Genomic DNA, 23,117 nt, shown 5'->3' with positions numbered 1-23,117 from the left:
CTCTCTCTCTCTCTCTCTCTCTCTCTCTCTCTCTCTCTCTCTCTCTCTCTCTCTCTCTCTCGCAGACCAGCAGCACCCTGTGGTCAGAGACACATCTTAACCCTTAGTCCAGTATCCACTCTTGGGCTAACCAAAGGGCTGCATTAGACCCACCAAAGGCAGACCTCTCCCTTTTGTCCCCTAGGGCATCTCTAAACTTCAGGAACTGGTGAAGTACCACATCTACAGCAATGCTGGGGTAAGAGGTGTCCGGGCTCAGCTTCTAGCCTCCGACTTCCCCTTCTCCTCCATCACTGTTTCTCTCAGAGGTCCCTTTGGCCCCAAACCTTTTTTCAGAGTCAGCCTCTTCCAGGAAGTCTTCCTGATGAGCTCCACTCCACTCTGCTCTTTGACTCTATCCCCTCAGCTTTTGCCCACTTGATTTCAGTTATCTTCATCTATGCTTTTTATGCCTATGTAAATGTCTTTAAATGGTCTCAAGCTGTCTTCAGGTAGGTATCTTCTCCCTCACTCCCTCAGATCAGGGGATCCCTGAAGGGAGACTCCATGAGAACTGGGACTCAGTCTTCCCCAAGGATCCAGTACCAGAACATTGACTTGGAGATCTTCAGTCTGGGTCTGGAGGAAGGGGGATCCCATGTTCATAGTGGGGGGTTCCCTGTTCAGAGTAGGGGGGGGCAATCCTCTGAGGGACTCCTGCTTCAGGACACATGGCTCAACGCCCCGTCCTGCCCTCTCATTCCTCAGCTGACTGTGGACAAGTTGATCTCTTTGAAACAAATCCCGACCATGGCCAACCAGGTCTTGATGACGAACTTCACTCCGGAGGTGAGTATGGGGCCATCTTTCCTCCTGCAGTCACAAAACTGTAGGACCTGTTTTACACTTGTCCCTTCCATCAGGGAGGAGAGTGCAAACTTGCCTGTGATGAGGGGTTTTTGGAAGCATCTCGAGAGCAATGGGTGGGTTTCCCCCCTTCTTTTTTTGTATCCCTAGTACATAATACTGATCTAGCACGGAATAAGTGGAGATACTTATTGAATGACTGATGGATCATTTCTGTTACACATAAGTAGATTTAGAGATTCCTATGTTTGTAGAGCTAGAAGACACCTTAGAGTACCCATCCTCCCATTTTAAAGACAAAGAAATTGAGGCTCATGGGGGAGGGAAATCAATGGGACTTGCCCAAGGTCATACAGATAGTAGGTAGTAGAACCAGGATTTGAACCTATGCCTTCTCATGTCCATTTGTATTCTTTTCACTGGTCAACAATTCAACAATAACCAAGTAGAATATTGAGGGAGAGAGTCCTAGGGAACATCTACTCTAAGCCTCTCATTTTAGGTATGGTAAAACTGAGGCCCAGAGAAGGGAAGTAACTTGAGCAGAGTCACTGGGTGAGACCAAGTGAGATGACAAGTCTTGCAGTACCATTTTCCCCAGGACCAGTGAGGGGGAGATGGTGACTAGGAAGGCATGGGGGATTTCTATCATAGGGGCGTTTCCTCTTGGGGCCTTCTGGTATCCCCTTGAAGAGCACGGATATTGTGGCATCCAATGGAATCATTCACCTGCTGGATGGCATTCTGTTGCCCCCGTCCATCCTGCCCATCCTGCCCCATCGGTGCAATGAAAACCAATACAAGATTGTGACAGTGAGTATTTCCAAAAGGCGGTTCCTAGCTACCAGCCGTCCGGGAAAGTGGCCTCAGGGAGGAGGGAGGCCATTGCTAAACAGATTACAGCTCCAAGTACCACACTTTGGCTGAAAAGCCACAATGATTAACCCTTCTCTTCCCTACCCTGTCTTCCCAGGGCACCTGTGGAGATTGCCAGAACCAGAATACTAGCGTATGTCCCCCCAATAGCCAAGAGCTGGTGAGTTGTGCTGTGGGGACCAAGAGGCTTCTTCTAGCAGTCCTTTTAGTAGGATACCAGGGAGGAGGAAGCCTAAAAAAAGATTATACCATCCTTATGTGGTGGTGGTGGTGGGGGGAAGGTGGGAATGAGAGAAAACAGAATTGGTAACTGAAAAAAATTAACATTAAATTTTCTAAAAGAGAGTCTAATCCTGAATTTCTATGATCATGAAAATTCATGCTTTGCTTGTGAAAGATCCAGCATGGGCTTTGGGCCTGACTGACCAGAGGTGCCAGTTCCTTTCTTTTCAGTGACTCAGAAAGGCCTGAGTCCTCCATACTGACAGTGGGAAAAGAAGAGGGTCTGTAGAGAGAGAGCTCTAAACCTAGAGAGTCAAGCAAACTCAAGGACTGGAAAAGGCCAGGGGTCTTGGGTTGAGAGGAAGTTTATAGGGTTAAAACAAAAGCCAACCTTGATCTCTGGATTCAAGCTCGGAGGCCCCAAGATCCCCTGTCTTTCTCGATCTCCATGCCCTCTGGACCAGACCAGAATATTTGCTAGGATTATTCACAAGAGTAAAGGCAATCCACAAATTCAGAAGGGATTTGGTCAGTGATAAAACTACACAGTCCCAGCTTGGGTGATATATGACTCCTGAGCTGTGGGAGAAATGTCTGGGTATGGCTTACTGGGCTTCTGCTGCCTTTTAATTCTCAAATAAGAATGGAATCTCCTCTCTCAGAATCTTCCCCCAACCTTGCAAATAATAAAAGTAATAGTTATAAGCAATAGTATTTTAAATAATTATCATAAATAACAAATATTATTATATATCAATTTATGGTATTAATATTATGAGGCATGATAGAATAATAAAGATAATATTTTATATAATTATTTTCATAATAAAAAATAATGAGGACTGTCAGGCAACCTCAATTCCTAATTAATTTCTTTGTAACTCTAGAATAATTTTTTTGTTTTTGTTTTTGTTTTTCTAAAAAACCCTTATCTTCTGTCTTAGAATGGATACTAAGTATTGATTCTAAGGCATAAAAGTGGTAAGGGCTAGACAATGGAGGTTAAGTGACTTGCTCAGGGTCTCACAGTTGGGAAGCATCTGAGGCCAAATTTGAACCCAGGACCTCCCATCTCCAGGACTGGCTTTCAGTCCACTGAGCCACCTAGCTGCTCCTGTAGCTACAGAATTGTAACTGGAAGTTTGAGAGTAGTAGCTGTCTGACTGGCCCAGCCACATTAATAGATGATGGTGATGATGACCGAGAGGCAGCAGGTCCTATTGGATTCAGAGCCCAGCCTCAAAGCCAAAAAAGATCTGCATTCAAATCCCGCCTTTGATATCTACTGACTGTGTGACTATGGGCACTTAGGCTCTTTGTGTTCTAAGCCAAAGGTGTCAGACATGAGATCTGTGTGTCCCATGTGGTCCACAGCATTCCCAAGGGTAGCCAGAACCGGATTCAAATAGAATGGGGAAATAGTTAACAAAATAAATAAAAAATACACTAAAACCTAGATAGTTATTCTGTGGTTTTCTAAGTCAATGTGTAGCTGCAGGAATCTTTATGGTTTTTTCCATGTAATTTTAACCACACAAGTCTAAAGGACTGAGAAGTTAAGTAATCATACAACCAGCATGGGTCAGAGGTGGAGTCTGAACCCATCTGGCTCTAAAACCAGTCCAATAACCACTATACCGGGATACTGCTCAATAAAACAATATAACAACAATAATAGTGATCATTGTAGCCTCAGAACCAAAGCCCATCGGTATGGGACTCTCTCCTGATTGCTGGAGATCAATACCCATGCCTGCATGAGGAGCAGGGGCCCCACTGGCAAGAATCGAAGAGCTCTCCTCTCTCCTCTCTCCCACTCTCACCAACTACAACCCAGTCAGGACAGAGTCGTCCACCTGTGGACTCTGGGACTGGGTTACATAATATTCATAATAATAGTGAACATTTACATAGCACTTTATGATTTACAAAAGGTTGTAAGCCCAGAAATACCAAGTCCCTTGTCCCAGGGCACACAGCAAATCAGGATGGAGAAGCCTGGTTCCACAGTGGTCCATAGGCATCCCTCCTAAACTTCCTGTCCCCTCCTTATTCCTCTTTCCTCTAGGACATTTTTCCCAAGGAGTGCTTTTACATTCATGACCCAGATGGTCTGAATGTGATGAAGAAAGGTTGTGCTCGATTCTGTAACCAGACTACCTTGGTGAGTGAATCACAGGAAATTTGGACCTGGGATTGAGGACTGGAATTGGGTATGTAGAGGTCCCGTTTTGTGGGGGATGTCCTCTAAAAGATTAAGGGAACCAGGAAGCAACTTGCTTTGAGTAAGCCAGTCAGGAGAAAGGCCTCCACTCTCCTGATGAGGGAGAGAAGAGGGAAAACAGTGGATTCTAGCCCTGACTGATGACTGGTTTGAAGTGGAATTTTTGTGAGGCTTATTCTCCTCCCACAGTCTTCCATCAAGGTAGAAGCAGAGGTATAGAATGGAGAGGACTAGATTGAATGAATAAAGGATATTAAATAGAGAAGGCAGAAGGGGGCAGAGTGAGGGGATGAATAGAGAATCTGTGACAGAGAAGTCAGGACAGAGAGCAGATAGAGAGATGAGATGGAATGGATGGAGACAGAATTAAAAAATATAGGACTGAATGGAGATTAAATAACCCTAGGGATTTTATTAATAATTAAAATTTTTTAATTACAGACCCCTCAGCCTCTGCTGATAAGCATATGGTCTGCTGATCAATGCTTCCCAATCTGGGCTGCTGTTGTGAGGATGGCTACATGGAGCTAAATGTCCCACAGCCCACCCTCACTCCATACCTCTACCTAAAACACCTTCCCTTATCTTTCTCTCTGATCCTCTTTCCCTGGTATCAGGACCTTAGAGAGGTTCCTATTTGGGGCATTAAGGATGATCAGGCGGCAGCAGTGGCAGTGTTGAAACAAACCATGAATTCCTCTTTTTAGGTGCTCAGAATTATAGCTAGAAAAGCTCCCCAGTGCCCCAACCAACCACCTCACTTGAGGATCTGATCTCATACTTTATGGGGAAAAGTGAAGCCATTCCCCCAGGGCCCTCTCTTCTCTCCTCCTTTTCTCGAATCACTTTGGTGAATTCCTCCTCCTCCTCCTTGTCCTGTTATTCCTGTCTCACATGAAGAGGTGATCTTTCTCCTTGTCAACCTTGTAGATATATCATTCATCCCATCCCATCTTCTCCAGCAGATTGCCTCCTGGAGTTTCTACTTCCTTTCCTATCTCTGTCTTCTAAACCCTCTGCCACCTGGCTTCCTAACTCAAAATCCACCCACAGCTGCTCGCCCCATGATGGATGATCTCTTAATCGACAAATCTAATGGCCTTTACTCAATTTTCACCCTTCTTGACCACTCTACAACCTTTGACTCTGTTGATCATTCTCTTCCTTAATAGTCTTCTCTCTGGATTTTGGGGACACAATCTCTTCTGGTTCTCCTCCTACTTGTTTAACAACTCCTTCCTCAGGCTTCTTTGCTGGATTTATATCTAAGCCATGTCCACTAACTGTGGGTGTCCTTCAAAGCTCTGATCTGGGCTCTCTTCTTTTCTTCTGGACTTTCCCACTTGGTGATCTCATTAGCTCCCATGGGCTAAGCATGATCACTGAGCAGATGACTCCCAGATCTCTCTCTCTCTGTGTCTCCATCTCCATCTCTGTCTGTCTCTGTCTGTCTGTCTCTAATGTCTCTATTGAATTTCTAGTCTTACAACACCACCTGCCTTTAGAACCTCTCAAAGTGGGTGATCCATAAGCATCTTGAACTCTGCATTTCCAAAACTTATCTTTTTCCTCTTCCACTGTTTCTCTACCATCCTTCCAGTCTTACATACTTGCAATATTGGAGTCGCTCTCCACTCCTCTCTTGCATTTGCCCTACATTTCCATCCCATTGCTAGATCCTGTCATTTCTGCCTTTACTACATGTCTCATACGCTTCCCCTTCTTTCCACTCACATAGCTGCTATCACGGCACAAATCCTCATCACCTCGTGCCTGGGCTATTGCAGAGCCTGCTGATGGGTCTTTCTGCCTTGTCTCTCCCCACTCCAATTCATCCTCCACTCAGCTTTCAAGTGAACATGTCATCCCTCTCCTCCATAAGTCCCCGTGGCTCCTTCAGGACCAGATATAAAATGCTCAGTTTGGCATTGAGGGCCCTTCATCTTTGGCTGACCCCTTCATTCTGTTCCTAGTCTTCTCATACCTTGCCTTTGTATCTCATAGTGCCTGACACAGAATAGACACTTAAAAATGCTCATTGACTGATTAATTGATCTTAGAGAACATCTGACTCAATACCTCCATTTTGTAGATTGGAAAACTGAAACAGAATGAGAAAGGGAGTTGCCCAAGATCACACAGTGAATTTGTATCAGAATTGGAAATAGGATACAAGGTCTAACAGAGACCCCTTACTCTTAATCCCAAGGAACAGGGTTATGAGGCAGGGCTAATTACCCATAGATCTTGGGTTGTTGTGCTGTCCAGGGTGGATTCTCTAGCCCTGAGCAGTGGAAATCCTCTTTCTCTTGCAGAAACTTGGCTGCTGTAAAGGCTTCTTTGGACCTGACTGTTCCCAGTGTCCTGGGGGGTTCTCAAATCCTTGTTATGGCAAAGGCACTGTGAGTTTCAACCATTCCCTAGCATGGAGCTACGACTAGGATGGGGCTGCTGTGGATTTGGCTCAGGGTACCAAAATGTGGTGGGGGTTGAGGGTAGTCTCCTTCTCATCATGGTCTTTCTAATCAACAGCTAAGTGGTGCCCTTTGCTGAGGGTCTCATCCCTCTCTTGGAGTTCATCTTCCCCAACTACTAAGTTTGACCCTGGGCACCTAAATTCCTACTTAGAGCTTTCCCTCTACCTTTCAATAAGCCCAATCCAGCCCCCATCCCAGGAGATGGATGTGATCTTCTTAGCCTCCTGATGTTGTCACTCACGATTGGCACAGCAGTTTCACTGTCTGACCCCATAAAGCCCTCTTGGCATAGGAAGGAGGATGAAGGGTTGGACTGGAAGGGAAAGAGCAGGTGGGAGCCACTCCATGGGGGAGAGAAGGGCTGTGTCTGGGGAGGGGTCAGCTCCAGACTGATCCTGGATCTCTTTCTCAGTGCAGTGATGGTATCCAGGGCAATGGGGCCTGTATATGCCTAAAAGCCTTCAAGGGCATCGCCTGCCACGTCTGTGCAGATCCCAACCGGCATGGAGAGCAATGTGAGGAAGGTCAGAGTCCCCTGCCCAGACAACCCTGCCTGCTCTGCCCCAGAGCCCATCCCTTCTCACCCAAAGGAGCGGGGTCCCCTGGCAGACATAGGGGTCAGGGCCCGAGTAAAAAGGGAAAGTCAAGAGACTTGGGCTTAGTTTGAAGCAACATCTTTGTAGGAAGGATACTGATGAGTTAGAGTATTCCTGGGAGGGCAACACCACCAGGAGACAATAAATCAACATTTAGTAAGATGAGGACACAAAGAGCTAATGGGAGAAACAATGGTGTGGCAGGGATATGATGAAACCACCCCCTTGAGGACAGAGGAGTTTCTGAGCTGATTTTATCTGGCAGCATGAGATGATGAAGTAGAAAATGAGGAGAATTCCCTATATGCTCTTCTTAAATAGTGGTGGACCAGGAAGGAGCTCCCATATGTCTCCCTCCTACTATCCCCAACCAGAGGGAAGGAAAACAGGGAGGAGTAGGGGCAGGGAGCTGGGGTTGGGGGGTGCCTGAGGAGGGGAAAGTTTCCAAGTTGATTTTTCTCTTACAAGAACAATGAGCTTCTAGAGATGATAAAGTTTAGGAAAATAGCCTGATGGGAAATAATGAGCAATTTTTATCAGAATAATCCTTTAAAGGAGCTGGAGATTTTTAGCCCGGAGAAGGAAAGGTTTAGCAAAGTTATGATGACTGTCCTCAAGTATTGGAAGGGTTCTCATGGGGTTGGATTTCTGCCTTGGCTAAGAGGGACGACCAAGGAGCAACCAGTAAAGGTAGTAGAGTGGCAGATTTTTAGCTTGACTGATTACTACTTAGTGGATTAAGAGTCAGGCCTAGCCATGGTTTGAATCTGACCTTAGACCCTTCCTAGCTGTGGGACCCTGGGCAAGTCACTTAACCCTCATTGCCCAGCCCTTGCAGCTCTTTTGTTTAATATTTAATAAAACCAATAAAAAAAACCAGAATACACAGTATTAATTCTAAGATGGAAGGTAAGGGTTCAAAAAACCCCCAAACTATCCTAAGATGCCTTGAGAAATAGTGAGATCCCCATCATTGGAGGTCTCTTAGTGGAGCCTGGATGGCTACTGGTCAGGGCTGCTTTTGAGAAGGCTTCTGGTCAGTTATAAGTTGGCCCAGATTCCCACTGAGAACCCTTCCAATTCAGAGTCTTGGGACTCTTTGGCTTAAACTGAAGCAGGAGGATTTGAGCCAGACAACTTCCTAACTCTGTGTGTGTACGTGGCTATGTTGGGGGGTAGATGATGATGGAATGGGGGGCCTTGAAATCTCCAGCCCATGAAATCAAAGGTCAGGTGGGATTCACACATAGACATATGTACACACATATCTGTACACACCTGTTTGAACTGGAGAGAGAAGCGAGACAGGAAGACCTCCAGACCAGGTAAACCAGACATCACCCAGAGGCCCATCAGTTACCCTGCTTCCTGCTTCCCACTTGCCTTGGAATCTTCATTTATCCAAGGGTATTGGGTAGGGGTAGGGGGGACCCATCCATTGGAGGTGAAGGTACCAGGGAATTGGGGAAGGGGACAAACTCGAGGTGGGGGAGTTTCTTTTTCATGGCCCTCCTTCCCTTTTCCCATCTCTCTCCCTTTCTCTCCCTTCCAGAATGTGGATGTGTCCATGGTATCTGTGACAACCGCCCGGGTAGTGGGGGAATATGTCAAAAGGACACTTGTACCAAGGGCTTCACTGGTCTCTTCTGCAATGAGTCCTCAGCTGATTGTGGCCCCACTGGCCTGGCCCAGTACTGCCACCCCCTTGCCCGCTGTGTCACCCATCAAGGACATTCCAAGTGAGCCCAACCCCATCCCATTCCATCTCCTGTCCTCCTCCGATCTCCCACTAGATATGTGACTTTGACCTTATATTACCTCTTCCCCTAGCCATGGTCTCTCCTGACCCCTGACTCTTCTGTTCTGCTCTCTTCAGGTGTGTCTGTCCACCTGGCTTCGTGGGGGATGGCTTCTCCTGTAAAACCAGACATCCCTGTGACCAACCAGATCGAGGCGGTTGCTCTGAGAATGTCAGTGTCCTTCTTCCCTCTTCCTCGAGGCAATCCTAGCCTCTCCCTGCTGAGCTCAGGGGTCTGGACCCAGGGGACACAAGGCCTCTAAGAGACGGCCCAAAAGATGGGAGGGATGTCTCTCTAGAAGAGAGAGGCTAGACCTATCTTGGGGAGGTGTGCATGGGTCAAAACCCAGACCACTGAGTCCCCCGGGCTCTGGTCTGTACACAGGGTGTGGAGGTGTCATTCTCTGCAACTCTGAGAAGAATTCATCATGGCTCTCCTAGGCCCAGTGTGTCAGGAGCAACTCACAGTCCCATCAGTGTGTATGTAACAAGGGCTGGAAAGGAGATGGCAAAGTCTGTGTCGCCATTAATCAATGTGAGCTGGAGACCCGGGGCGGCTGCCATGCGGAGGCCCACTGCCATTATATCGGGCCAGGACAGGTAGGGACACGGGCGTGACAACCCTTGAAAGATGCTCTTGGAACATCTTGCCCACTACAACTAACCATCCCTGGGTTGATACGGCAAGGTCTAGAGCAGTGGTTCCCAAACTTTTTTGGCCTATCGCCCCCTTTCCAGAAAAAATATTACTTAGCTCCCTGGAAATTAATTTTTTAAATTTTAATAGCAATTAGTAGGAAAGATAAATGCACCTGTGGCCATCACTGCTCTCCTAGATTGCTGTAGCACCCACAGGGGGCGGTGGCACCCACTTTGGGAATCACTGGTCTAGAGGCTCAGGCCCCTTGGGGCTGCCCATCAACATGAAGTCTGTAATAGCAGGGAACATCATAATACAGCATTAGAAAATCAAGTACTAGAACACAGAATGTTCTAAAAGATCTTAGAACACAGGGTATCTGAGCTGGGAGGATTCTTAGAATATAGACTGTTAGAAGTAAAAGTCAATAGAAGTGATCTAGCCCAACCCTCTCATTTTATAGAAGAAACAGGAACCCAAAGCAGGGAAGTTCCAAGTTCTCACAAGTCAGTGGCAGAACTCGGGGCTCCTGCTTCCCCCTACCAAGCCTGGATTCTTTCTCCAGCAGGAAGCTAGCTGGAAAGGCCAGGAAAAGGGGGCTAAGTTAGCACAAAGAATTGGGAGGTAACTAGGCAGCCTCCTTGGAAGAGGCAAATGAGAAGGATTTGGATAAAAAAAAGGGAGAAGGAACAGATAGTTTTCATCATCCTGTTAAGAAGTCTTTGGGTATCAGGGAGAGGAGGAAGGGAGGAAGTTCTTTTTGGAAGAGGAGATCCACCCTGATGGGCGATTACTGCCGCCCTTCTAGAGTTCCTGTACTTGCAAGCCAGGCTTCGCAGGGGACGGTTACGAGTGCAGCCGCATCAATCCATGTCTGGTGGCCAATGGCGGGTGCCATGTGCTGGTGAGTAGAGCAGGCCCTGGCTCTTGGGCAGGGATGGGGTTAGGCTCAGTGATCAGGGCAGGGCAAGGCTCTGGGGCATTTGTCCATTCCTTCTCTATTTGTGAAGCCCCTCTTGGGGACAGGATCCCATCTGCCTGCCTCTGTCTTTGCCTTTTCGATGTGTTTTCCAGCCAGGGTGGGTCTCTCTCTGCTGCGTCTGTGTTTCTGAATGTGAGCCTTTCACTTTGCACCTTGGGGTCCCTGTCCTTAGCTGCCAACCTCTGTCCGTCTCCGTGAGTCTGTGCCTCTCGGTCATGGCTTGAGAATGTCTTGGTCTCTCTAGTATCAACTGACACCTCTGGAGAGCTTTAAAGTTTGCAAAGCATTTTGTAGGCATTATATTGAATTGCTGCGTGCACAACAACTTGGAGACAGAAGCTAAGGGGGTTCCGATCGCCCTTTTTTTATAGACAAGGCTCACTTGTCTGTGTCAAAGGCAGGATTCAAACCCAGCTCTCTCCCATCCCAAGTCCTGGCATTTTTACATTATCCTATGCTGGTTCTCTAAGGGGAGACAGCATGTCTGCCAGATTTGGGGCACCCGTGTATCGGACAAGAAGATCGGGATCTGAAAAGATCTCTATCCCACTGCCTCTGCCTCCGTGCTTAGCTGATCATAAGATCATAAAGATGGGAAAGACTTCCAAGGTCATCTGGTCCAAACCCCTCATTTTAAAGATGAGGAAAGTGAGTCCAGGCAAGGTTGAGTGATTTGCTGAAGGTCACAGAACTAGAAGGAGCCTCGGAGCTTCCTTAGGGAGGATCACTTTGATTTCTAGACGAGGAAACTGAGGCCCAGAGAGGTCACACTGACTCCAGATTCAGCACTCTTTCCACCACACGTTGGTTCTTTGTTTCCTGAGACTCCATTTCTTTCATCTGTATCACGGGAATAATAAGGCTTATACCAGTTACTACACTGGATTAAAGCGAGGAAACCAATTCTTAAAGTGGCATAGAAAGGTGAGTTGCTCTGAGTACACAGAAGAGAAGATTCCGGCTTCTGAGAGAGGCAGTCTTGAACAAGAGCATCTTTAAGGACCCTTTCAGCTCTGTGCGTCTCTGTGGGTCTCTTTGTTCATTTTGTTCTCTCTGTGTCTGCCTCGGAGTCTCTGTGTCTCTTTGTCATGGGTCTCCATGTCCCTAGGCCACCTGCCGGCCCCAAAGGGATGGAGGACAGCCGGTGTGTTTGTGCCCAGACGGCTATGGTGGAGATGGCTTCGCCTGCTATGGGACTGTCTTAGAGGTGAGTGGACCCAGAATCGCTTTCCCTTCCCTGTCAAGGTTAGCTTTGGTGGGGGCTCTCTTACCTGCTTGGGGAGGGTTCTTGAGACCTTGGAGCTGGGTGGAGGGAGGGTCAAAGCTGCTCATCCCTCCCCCCACCACAATTTGCTCTAGCCACAGACCATCCCTGCCCTCTCTCTAGGAGCTAAAGAGGAATGACTACTTTTCTGTGTACTATCAATGGATTAAGGTAGGATGGGGGAAGGAATCCCCTGAGCCCAGTTTAGCCCCCTAGAGTAAACTCCAGAATACAAACTGTGTCAGGCCCAGGAACTTGTGAGCCAGCCTTGTCCAGAGCCTGGGGTGGCAGAGGGGCCCTGAGGGCTTCCTTCGGTTTTCTGTATGTAGCATCTGCCTTCAATATGGTTGGCTCTAGCCGTCAGGGGGAGGCTGGGAGGTGGCCTCAGCACTGACCCCTCTGGTGACCTCCACATGTGCTCTGGCCCCAGAAAGCTGGCTTCGCCCTTCCCACCAAGGGCAACTTTACAGCCTTGGTGCCCTCGGAATCTGCCATCCTGAGCATGAGCCCTGATGACAAGGCCTTTTGGCTGCAGCAGCAGCAGTTGCTTCACCTGCTCAGGTATGAGGGGAGGGACTTCCTCACCTGGTCAAAGAACCATAGATCATAGCACTATAGATTTAGAGTGGGAAGGGACCTTAGAAGTCATCCATTTTATAGATGGGAAAACTGAGGTGATGTGCCTTCCCAAAGATCATACAAGTGGTGTCACAGGAAGGTTTGAACCCAAGTCTTCTCATAATCCAGTATATGGAAGTAGTAACCAGGGCTTGGGAAAGCTAGGTAGTGTAGTGATAGAGTAGAGGGCCCTTGAGTCAGGAAGATTCATCTTCTTGAGTTCAAATCCAACTTACTAGCTGTGTGACCCTGGGCAAGTCACTCTATCCTGTTGGCCTCGGTTTCTTCATCTGTAAAATGAGCTGGAGAAAGAAGTGGCAAACCAATCCTATATCTTTGTCATGAGAACTTCAATGGGGTCACAAAGATTTGGACATCTGGAAACAACTGACCAATTAGGTCTGGAGCCCTGAATGTGCACTCATCTCCCAGAGGTGGTGTCTGAGGGACCCCTCTACATTCCCTCTCCTCCTCCCCAACCCTGTTTCCTTTCCCAGCAGAAAATGGAAGGTCACAGATGCTTAGACTCCCGCCCTGGGGGGCCCTGCTTGCAGCTAGAATCTTTCAGAATTGTTTCTTTCCCAGTTTCTTCCTCTCCCAATCTTTGTCTTTGCTCTTTCTCTGACACTAAGAAAACACAGACCCTTTTAACCATTTGGTCGTCCCCCCTTCCCCAGGGCCCACTTTGTCCCAGATGCTCTTACCACTAGGCGGCTGTCTGACCTCTTGGGACAGGAGGTGGTCACCCTGAATCCACCCACACGTTGGGAGATCAGCAACAGCAGTGGGGTAAGGCCCAGGCCAGTTTGGCTGATTAATAACATGTTTCGTCTTTAAGTTTCCCAGGATTCTGAGGTGGAGAGGTGGGGTGGACCTGGAAAGAGGGGTAAGACAGGCCAGAACCCCGCAGGGAGTCACAAACTGGGAGCCTGGTAGAGTGCTTTCAAGCTGAAGGGGAAGACGAAGGCCAGCACTCCTGGTCACTGCCCCCATTCTCTCGCTACGGGAACCCCGAGTTCCATGGGATGTAACTGAGATCCCAGGCCCTGGTGCTTATGAACAGGCATGCATATGTGTGTTTCTGTCTGTCTGAGTTCTCTTCAATGGCTTTTCTCAGAAAATCACCATTCAGAATGTGAGCGTGGAGGTAGCTGACATCCTTGCCACCAATGGGGTCCTGCACATCCTCAATAAGGTCTGTGTCTCTACCTCTGCCAGAGCCTTCCTCAAGGAGGGTCCAGGCCATGCGTGCCAAGCTCTGCAGGGTTCATTCTGATTCCTGAGCTTGTTCCTGCCCCTACACCTGCCCAACAGTCACTCCTAAGCCAGAGGGGCCCGAGTTCAGGTCACAGCCAGCTCAGGCTATTTGGTCCTCAGGTACTGCTGCCATCTCGGAAAGATGCCCCCCCTCTCCGGCTGAGCCTGAGACAGCAGCTGGATGCCATCCCCTCCTTTAGCATCTTTAAAGAGTTGTTACTGGTGAGTCATCCTGGGGGTGAGCATGGAGGTGAGAGGAAGGTATGAAGGTGGCCTATGTGAGCACAGGAAAGAGCCCTGGACTTAAAGACTTTCGCTTGAATCATGGCTTGGCTTTCAAGGAGGAATTTCTAACTTGGGATTCATTAATTAAAAAATATATAGTTTAATTATATTTCCGTATAAATGGTTTCCTTTGTAGCTATGCATTTTAAAACACCATTTGCCAGATTGCCAAATGGATGCATGAAACAAAAGGATAAGAAGCCTTGCTTTAAAATGAAAGGGTGAACGACTTCTATTCCTTTCAGCTCTAAGCCTATAATCCTTTGTCCACATAGTCTATGATGCTTTTGGCTCTCAGAAATAAATGCCCAGAGGAGGCAGCTGGGTAGCTCAGTGGATTGAGAGTCAGGCCTAGAGACGGGAGGTCCTGGGTTCAAATCCGGCCTCAGACACTTCCCAGCTGTGTGACCCTGGGCAAGTCACTTGACCTTCATCGCCTACCCTTACCACTCTTCTACCTATGAGCCAATACACGGAAGTTAAGGGTTTAAAAAAAAATTTAAAAAAAAAAAGCCATGGACAAGGCTTCATTGTATAGCGGATAGAACACAGGTTTGGAAGTCAGGACACCTGGGTTCCTATGCAGTTCTGTAATTGGCCCCATGTTTGATTGAAGGCAAAGTTTATCCCCTCTGTGAGCCTCCAGTTTTCCCAGAAGTCCAATGGAGACAGGCAGTATCTAAGGCTCCTCCAGTAGGCAGGTCTGGGTGTCTTAGCCCATCGCTGGATATGGGGGTTTGTGGGGGAGAACAAGGCAAGGCTTTGGCTGGTCTTCTCTCCCTGGGCCATCCTGAGGTCAGCCTCTGCCTCTTTCTTCCCAGCAATATGGGCTACTGGCCCGGATGGAGGCCGCTACTGCCTATACCCTCTTTGTACCTGCAAATAGCTCAGTGGAGGATTACTGCCTGAAAGCCAATCTGACTACCCTGGTGAGTGAGCAAGCTGGACCCAGGTAGGAGAGACCTTGAACTCAGGACCAATTGCCACGGGAGTGGAGGGTTCACTGCCAGAGAAATGTCTAGGCGGGGATGGGCAAAAAGCATGTGTCTCTCTCTACCAGTGCATTGTTTAGCGGAATCTCTATCCGCCTCAGTTTCCTCATCTGTAAAACAGAGATAATATTTATCTTGGCTTGTCCTGAGGATCAAATGAGATATCACAGAGTGCTATTGAAATGCTAGCCGTCATTGTTAGGCCAGGGATCTCTCGGCGTGTCCCTGAATATGAGTGCACTAGAGGGACATACCTGCCCGCGCTGGCCTGGGTGGTCCGCGGGCTGAGGCGTGGGGCATCCCTGCCTCCCTCTGGCTGGGTTGCTGCGAGCCCTGCCCTCTCTCCCCCGCCCCCCCTCCAGGACGTAGAAACTGTGAAGCGCCACGTGCTCCTGGGCGAGGCTCTCACCCCCGATGCCATGCGGCCGGGGATGCACCGGAATTCCCTTCTAGGGACCTCCTATGAACTCGTCTTCTCCAGTGGCCAAGGGAGCCTGGTGAGTGCAACTCGCCTGCCCGCAGAGCTCCGCCCATGACGCCCCACCTCCAACAGGAGCCACACCCACAGAGCCCCCTGCCCTTCCCCCTCTCCCTGTGTCTGTCAGAGAAGCCCAATCGATCCCAGAGAGACCCCAAGACCCCCGCGCACGTGCTTAGAGGTGAACCCCGCCCCAATTAGCCCTTCCCCCTTCCCATCCCTGGATCCGGACCTGTCATCTTGCGAAAGGATTTGGGGGTGGAGAGGGGCCCATGGGAGCCAGGCTGTCGATTTCTGTCTCCCACAGCCCCTCGTGAACCGGGTGCCGGTGGTGGGTCCCACGCTGCAGCCCCAAGGGGGTGTCGTGCTCCAGTTGGGCGGGGTCCTGGCTCTGAGGCCCAACATTTGTCTCCGCTCGCACATAGAAGGGATAAGGGTGAGGCCTGGGGTTCGAGGAGGGACTGTAGGGACTCGCCCACACCTGGAGGGAGGGTGGTGCTGCAGGTGCAGTCCAAGATCCTCCTAGACTGGGCGCCTTAGCGATGGACGTTCTCTCCTGACCCCTGTATTTCCCATCCCGCCTCCCCGGGGACCCGCAGAAGAAATGTAGCAGCTGTGAGCGAAAATACCGCTGCCCTTCCGGCTACAAGAAGATACAGGTGATTGGTGGGCCCGGGAAGGAAGGGCGCCTCCTCTCTGCCTCTCGCAGCCCTCCCTTCAGGCTTCTAAGCGTGTTGGTCTCTGTGGCTTCTCTCTCGATGTCTCTGTTTCTGTCTCTGTCTCTCTGACTTGTCTCTGTCTTTCTGAGTCTCTGTCTCGGCCTTTCTGAGTCTGTGTTTCTGACTCCGTCTCTCTGTCTCAATCTGTCTCTCCTTGCTGTGTCCAGCCCTTTACTAGATAGGTAATGGGGGGAGGCAGAGGTAAATGAGGAACGTGTGAATTTGACGGCAAAAGCACTTATTCAGCTGACTGTCCCAAGCTCTCTGCTAAGAGGGGATAATAAAGAAAGGCAAAAGCAAAAGGGCAGCCCTCAAGGAGCAATCCTCCTTCTGGGTTAGAGGAGACTGGACCTCGAATCCAAAGCCCAGGCTTCTGGACTGCCGCATAGGTAGGGTCTCAGACCCGGTGCTTGGAAAGCTGGGAAGGTGTGGCACCTAGAATGGCAGCTGTACCCCTCCTGTCATCCTTTTCACTCCCTGTGTTGGCTCACTCATCCCAGCCTTTCCTGCCACTGTCAGCTCTGGAAGGGCTAACCACTTGGCTACTCCTCACTGTCAGGGTCCTTGGGGTAATAACCCTTTGTGTATGGGTGATGGGGGGAGTGTAGGTGAGAGAGACATAATCCTACTGACCTGTGCCCCTCCAGGAGTATGCTTCCCACTTAAATCAGCTACTAAAGACACCCTTAACTCTTTTTTTAAACCCTTAACTTCTTTCTTAGGATTCATACTAAGAATCATTTCCAAGGCAGAAGAGCAGTAAGGGCTAGGTAGTTGGGCTTGTGAATTGCCCAGGATCACCTGGCTGGGGTCAGATCTGAAACCAGAACCTCCCATCTCCAGACCTAACTCTAACCACTGAGCCACCTCACTGCCCCAACACCATTAACAGACCAGCTTGAAACATTTACTAACCAAGGAAGTGAAGGTGATAATAATCAGATTGCAACATTTACTCAACATAAAGCAAAAGCAGGAATAATCTAAAAATAACAGTTCACTCATAAACCTGTGTCACACTCTACTACTACACAAAGTGCCCGTGGGGGAGAGCAGGCACCCACAGAAGCCCATCCATGAGTCAGACAAGTAAGAAAAGTCGTTGCAACTCACAATCCTGGATGGCAAGCCTGGCTGGTGATGGTCTCTTTCAGGGAATCATAGCCTGTACCCCCGCCACCTCTTTTTCTGTGCATTTCCATTCTCCTGTTGGAAAAAGATGTTTGTTTTTTTTCTGTTGCTCTAAGTCTGCTGAAGCAGTTGAAATCTCTTTTACTAAGAGTGGTGTTCTAGGCTCCCAGTGAGATGGCAGCCCTTACTTACGCCAGGGTCTGGCCACTGAAGCCCAGTTCAGTTATTTCCATGGTGAGCTGCCCCCTTAAGCAAGAGAACATTAAGCATAGTTCCTCAGTTCTGCTCTCTGGGTCTCTGAGGAAATTCTCCCACTCAAATCTAGAAGAAAGTCAAGCTCGTGAGAGGTTTCCCCATCTGGGCCCCTCGATGGCGCCAAAGAGCAGCAAATCCAACCAGTTCGGACATTGAAGTGAAAGAAACAAGAATTATGGACAATGTCCAGAGAAGCAGAACTCTCCATCCCCTTTTTTGTCACCTCCTCTGTATCTTCATGTCTTTACAGTAATAACAATTCATATTTACATAGTGCTTTAAGGTTCCCAAAGCACTTTGCATACATGATTTAATTTGGTCTTCACAACTCTGTGAATTAGATATTATCCCTATTTAAGGAATTAGGAAATTGGGTCTAAGAGAAAAGAAATGACGCACCCAGGGTGAGGCAGGATGTGAACTCAGATCTTTTTTTTCCCTTCAATTTTCTTTTCTTTTCACTGAGCAGGCTAGAAGTTTTTTGATTTTAATTACAAAAGTGAAGTCATGCAAAATGAATTTTCACATTAGCTATGTTCCCTCCCCCCAAAAGCAAGAAAAAAAAAAAACCAGAAAAAAATATGGTTCCATCTGCACTGAGTTCATCAGTTCTTTCTCTGAAAGTGGATAACATTAATGTTTCATCATGAGTCCTTTGGAACTGTGGTGGGTCATTGTATTGTCAGAATTACTCTTTCACAATTAATTATCATTACAATGTTGATTTTACTGTGTACAATGTTCTATCTGCTCACTTCCCTTTGCATCAGTTCATACAGTTCTTCCCAGGTTTCTCTGAAACATTCCCATCAGTATTTCTTATAGCAAAATAGTATTCCATCATATTCATATACCATAAGTTGTTTATCCTTTCTCCAGTTGATAGGCATTCCCTCAGTTTCCAATTCATTCCCAACATAAAAAGGACTGATATAAATATTTTTTGCATATATAAATCCTTTCCCTCTTTTTTAAATATTCTCTTTGGGGGTATAGACCTAGGGGTAGTATTGCTGGGTCTAATGGCATGCTCAGATCAATAGCTTTTTAGTTCATAAATGCTTCTAAATCAAGGACTAGTGCTCTAATTCTTGTGATATCTGTCTCTCTCTGGTAACTTTCTCTTTTGTTTTGTTCATAAGTTTTAAAGCAGGAAGGGACTTTAAAGATGATCTAGGGACCACTAAGTGGCTCAGTGGATATCGAGCCAACCCTGAAGACAAGAGCTCCTGGGTTCAAAGCTAACCTTGGACACTTCCTAGCTGAGTGACCAAGTCACTTAATCCCCATTGCATAGCCCTTACCACTCTTTTACCTTAGAACCAATACGTAGTTTTAATTCTAAGACAGAAGGTAAGGGTTGTCTGGTTTTTTTTTCTTAAGATGAAAAATCTAGTCATTTTACAAGTGAAGAAAGAATTCTCTTATCTCATTTTAACTCTGTCCTGGTTTCTCTTTTTCTTGGTCATTATATTTCTTTTCTTATTTGTCTCAATTTACCTCAGTCTTTCTGTTTTAGTACATCTCTCTCAGTTTATCACTGTTTCTGTTCATCTCTGTCATTATTTATGTCTGTAGACTTTCTGCATTTATTGCTTTCTATCTTGATTTGTTATTGTTATTTTTTGGTCTCTCTCTCTTTCTCTGTCTCTCTTTTTCTCTCTGTCTGTCTATCTCTCTGCATCTCTAGCCTGATATATCTCTTTCAATTTATCTCTTTTTATTTCTATTTATGTCAAAGTTCCCATCCTAGCATCCTCTGACTGAATACCTTGCCTCCCACTTTGGTATTTCTAGAATGCCCCACCAGAGAACTGTTTCTACACATCTAATGGAATCCGAACTATAGGCTGCTACTACACATGCATCAAGAAAAAAGAGGTTTGTTCCAGGGCCTCCCTTAATGCTGTGATCCAAGAGGAGAGAGGGCAGTGGCTGCAGCCAGCCTTGGATGGTGTAATTAAGAGATAAAGGACCTACAGGAAGAACCCAGATTGGGCCTGGGATCACAAATCCTTTCTAGAATCTAGTTTCTAGAAGGCAGACTTGTCAGCGTGGAGGAGCTAAGGAATGGCTAAAGACAGGGGCTTGGAACCCCCATCATAAGCCCTGGGTTGAGAATCAAAAGAGCAGGGCTTCCTGACAAGCCTTTGTTATTGTTTTTTACTAACTCTCTGTGCAACTTCAGGCCAGTCCATATTCCCTTTCTGGTTCTTAATTCCCTTCTCTGCATTGTGAAGGGGAATATTAGGGTGTGGTTGACTGAATATTAAAAGTTTTGGTCACCAAGGAATTGATTCAATTCCTGATGAAAAAACCTCAAGTCAAAATAACTTTTATGGTAGCTTATTTGCAAATGAGAAGAGAGAGTGAAAGTAAGAAAATCAGAAAGAGGATAAGGTAAGATAATTAACCTAACACACTAAATAATTTGCCTCAGCCCCTGGCTCAACCCAGGAAGGACTAATTAGTCCTCAGCCAGAGAAGGCTCAGCCAAGGGCTGAGGACTGAATGAAGCAAAAGCTTCAGTCATGAAGCCTCTTTTGAAAGGAAAGTTCCTTCAGAGAAATCCAGGAAGAGTTGGTTTTTACACTCACCATGTGTAGTTCTAAGGGAGAGATTTAAGAATAGTCTCACCAAGTCCAAGGTCTCAGGTCTAGCAAGCAGCATCTCCAACTCATGTTCCAGCTCCAGGAAACGAACAAGAACTGACTACAGGAAGTTGTCACTCCCTTTTAAAGGCACTTCTTTTATGTCACTTCCTGTGCCTTCCTCTTAGTTTACGTGTCCACTCACAACAAATGCTTTGATTAGGACTGCCCAGGAGGCAGTTAGTCAATTCTGATTGGTGATTAAATTTAAAAATGGGCAGGGTAGGTTTAATCTCATTATCACAGCATGAAATGGATGGATTTGATGAGTGCCACTCTGAGATTGTCATCCAATTATAACGTTCCCACCCAAATTTGCCCCCAGATCTCTGACTGCTGTCCTGGCTACTTTGGAACCCTTTGTGATCCCTGCCCTGGGGGGGCAGGCAGTAACTGCTCAGGCCATGGGCAGTGCCAGGATGGCCTCCTGGGTAATGGAGAGTGTCGCTGTCATGAAGGCTTCCACGGCACTGCCTGCGAGGGGTGTGAGCTAGGGCGCTATGGGCTTAACTGTGCTGGAGGTAAGGGCTGACAAAGGGGCTGGGGTGAGTAAGAATCTTCCCCTTCCTAGGCAGAAGACTCCCACCAGGACCACAAAGGGTGGAAGAGGGTGTGTGTGTGTGTGTGTGTGTGTGTGTGTGTGTGTGTATGTGTATGTGTGTGTGTGTGCGTGCACGCACGCAATCTAAGTCACACCTCTGGGACCTCAGTCTTCTCACTTGTGCAGGAAAGTGGGGCAGGCCTACAGGGCTCCTACTCTATCCCCAAAGCTTTTGAATGATGAGGTAGGGCCATGTGGTATTCTTCACTTTGGCCTTAGCTTTCCCATTCCTCAGTTGATTGAGGGGAAGATTCTTGGCAGGGTTGGGAGAGAGGGAAGTAAGGATGGGGAGGAGGGAGGTGAAGTTGAAAAGATTTGTGCCTTGATGCTAAAAGGACTAGGCAAGAGGAAGGGGAGCCCTCATTTGGCTGGGGATGTTGGTGACCACCAGACTACTCTCCTTCCTTCCTTCCCTAGTCTGTAACTGTGGGCATGGAATATGCCAGGATGGGCTGCTTGGGAATGGGACCTGTAGCTGCAATGTGGGCTGGAAAGGCCCCCACTGTGACCAAGGTAAGTGTAGGGTAGCCCCCTGCGGTCCCAGATAACTGTTATGATTAAAAATGATGAAGGCCGACATCAAAAGGAAGAATAGTATTTTAATAAAAGCCATGCTGATAGAGATAAACTGACCACGCGCCTGTAAGAAACCTATTCCAACCTCACCCTCAGCCATTTACCTTTCCTCTCCCCCGTGCGCTCAGATAGCTAAAGAGGAAGTTCAAAGTCACTTCCCCCTCTTTTAAAACAGTCCCTCCCCTTGAATACGTAATCCAAAACAGGAAACCCGTTGGACCACGGGAAATGTAGTTCCAAGTATCCCAAGTGATTTTAAATGACACATGACTGGGGTCACAGGGAGGAAGCCTCCCCCAGCTCCATCTTGGGCTGCTTCCCCCATGCTGAGATGACATAGAATATTCTCCTAATTTCTTCCCAGAAATCACCACTTCATCATGTGCAGAAAAATGTGACCCCTTTGCCAAGTGAGTGATCTCTGATGAGTTAAGCTTTGGGGTTGGCAGCAGGGCTGGATGGGGGAGTCCTGGATTCCACTCTGGAGATCTTCTCTGACCCGAAGACACGGGCTTAGATCTGAGGCTGTGCCTTCTTCCTTCCAGCTGCATCAATGCCTCCTGTGTCTGTTCTGCTGGATACTCTGGCAATGGCACCAGCTGCTCAGGTCCTCAGGATATCCCCAAAGCAGCATCCCCCATGCCCCAGAGATTCCTTAGCCTATGAGACAGAGTCTTCCCTTTCCCTTTCCCTAGTTCTTTCAGACCTACCCCAGGCTGGCCCAAGAACCCCATTTCTGGCTTAAAAGAAATTCCAGTCCCAAACTGATCTATCCCCAGCTCCCTCTTTTCTCTCTGTTCTTGATCACTCTCCCTTCCCCCCTTCCTGATTTCTCTTGCCCCTCCCTGTACTTCTACAGAAGTGGATCCTTGTGTCCAGGATCATGGCGGCTGCTCCCTTCATGCTAACTGCACCAAGGTGGCCCCTGGACAGAGGACATGCACCTGCAAGGAAGGCTATGCTGGGGATGGAGAAATTTGTCTGGGTGAGAAGCCTAGGCAAGAAATGGGTTAAGACTGAAGCAGAAAGGGATTGAGGTTAGATACAAGAAGGGACTTCCTGGCGTGAGGGATAGGTAGGACACCCTAGAAGTGGAGATGGGTCATCTAAGGAGATTGGGCTGATTCCTCTCCTAGGGTGTTATTTTTAAAAATGATGAAGGCAGGGGGCAGCTGGGTAGCTCAGTGGAGTGAGAGTCAGGCCTAGAAACAGGAGGTCCTAGGTTCAAACCCGGCCTCAGCCACTTCCCAGCTGTGTGACCCTGGGCAAGTCACTTGACCCCCATTGCCCACCCTTACCATTCTTCCACCTATAAGACAATACACCAAAAATTAAGGGTTAAAAAAAAATGATGAAGGCAGATATTATAAGGGAAATTAGTATTTTTATTAAAGCCATGTTGATAGAATAAATCGACCACGTGCCTGTAAAAAATTCAAATTTCCACCTCTGCCATTTTCTTCCATACCTTCCTTACTCCTCTCAGTCCCCTGGGAGCCCTCTCAGGTAGCAAAAAAAAAGAGGCCATCTCAAGGCCGCCCTCCGAATTTAAGTCGAACTCTATGTTGGTTCCCGTTCTCTGACGTAATCACATCAGAAACTGGAAACCCATTGGATCATGGGAAATGT

General features: G+C 47.7%; 1 protein-coding gene across 1 annotated transcript in view; it reads left to right on the top strand.

Moving 5' to 3' along the window:
* The window catches only part of STAB1 (stabilin 1), a 62,226-nt gene that overhangs the window by 21,521 nt on the left and 17,588 nt on the right, over window positions 1-23,117 (top strand). Inside the window, exons 17-43 of the mRNA XM_044676618.1 lie at window positions 185-238; window positions 748-828; window positions 1,501-1,659; window positions 1,820-1,882; window positions 4,013-4,108; window positions 6,484-6,570; window positions 7,058-7,169; window positions 8,794-8,980; window positions 9,118-9,211; window positions 9,481-9,639; window positions 10,488-10,583; window positions 11,770-11,868; window positions 12,049-12,096; window positions 12,356-12,486; window positions 13,221-13,332; window positions 13,661-13,738; window positions 13,921-14,022; window positions 14,907-15,014; window positions 15,440-15,574; window positions 15,863-15,991; window positions 16,155-16,214; window positions 19,458-19,541; window positions 20,637-20,832; window positions 21,330-21,425; window positions 21,853-21,898; window positions 22,034-22,095; window positions 22,348-22,473. Coding sequence (XP_044532553.1) covers window positions 185-238; window positions 748-828; window positions 1,501-1,659; window positions 1,820-1,882; window positions 4,013-4,108; window positions 6,484-6,570; window positions 7,058-7,169; window positions 8,794-8,980; window positions 9,118-9,211; window positions 9,481-9,639; window positions 10,488-10,583; window positions 11,770-11,868; window positions 12,049-12,096; window positions 12,356-12,486; window positions 13,221-13,332; window positions 13,661-13,738; window positions 13,921-14,022; window positions 14,907-15,014; window positions 15,440-15,574; window positions 15,863-15,991; window positions 16,155-16,214; window positions 19,458-19,541; window positions 20,637-20,832; window positions 21,330-21,425; window positions 21,853-21,898; window positions 22,034-22,095; window positions 22,348-22,473 — 2,800 coding nt within the window. The remainder of the gene's footprint in view (window positions 1-184; window positions 239-747; window positions 829-1,500; window positions 1,660-1,819; window positions 1,883-4,012; window positions 4,109-6,483; window positions 6,571-7,057; window positions 7,170-8,793; window positions 8,981-9,117; window positions 9,212-9,480; window positions 9,640-10,487; window positions 10,584-11,769; window positions 11,869-12,048; window positions 12,097-12,355; window positions 12,487-13,220; window positions 13,333-13,660; window positions 13,739-13,920; window positions 14,023-14,906; window positions 15,015-15,439; window positions 15,575-15,862; window positions 15,992-16,154; window positions 16,215-19,457; window positions 19,542-20,636; window positions 20,833-21,329; window positions 21,426-21,852; window positions 21,899-22,033; window positions 22,096-22,347; window positions 22,474-23,117) is intronic.

The sequence above is a fragment of the Gracilinanus agilis genome, chromosome 1 (genome assembly GCF_016433145.1).
Source record: "Gracilinanus agilis isolate LMUSP501 chromosome 1, AgileGrace, whole genome shotgun sequence".
In the NCBI taxonomy this organism is placed as follows: domain Eukaryota; kingdom Metazoa; phylum Chordata; class Mammalia; order Didelphimorphia; family Didelphidae; genus Gracilinanus; species Gracilinanus agilis.
The sequence above is the reverse complement of the archived record's forward strand: the minus strand, read 5'-3'. Positions and strand labels throughout refer to the sequence as shown.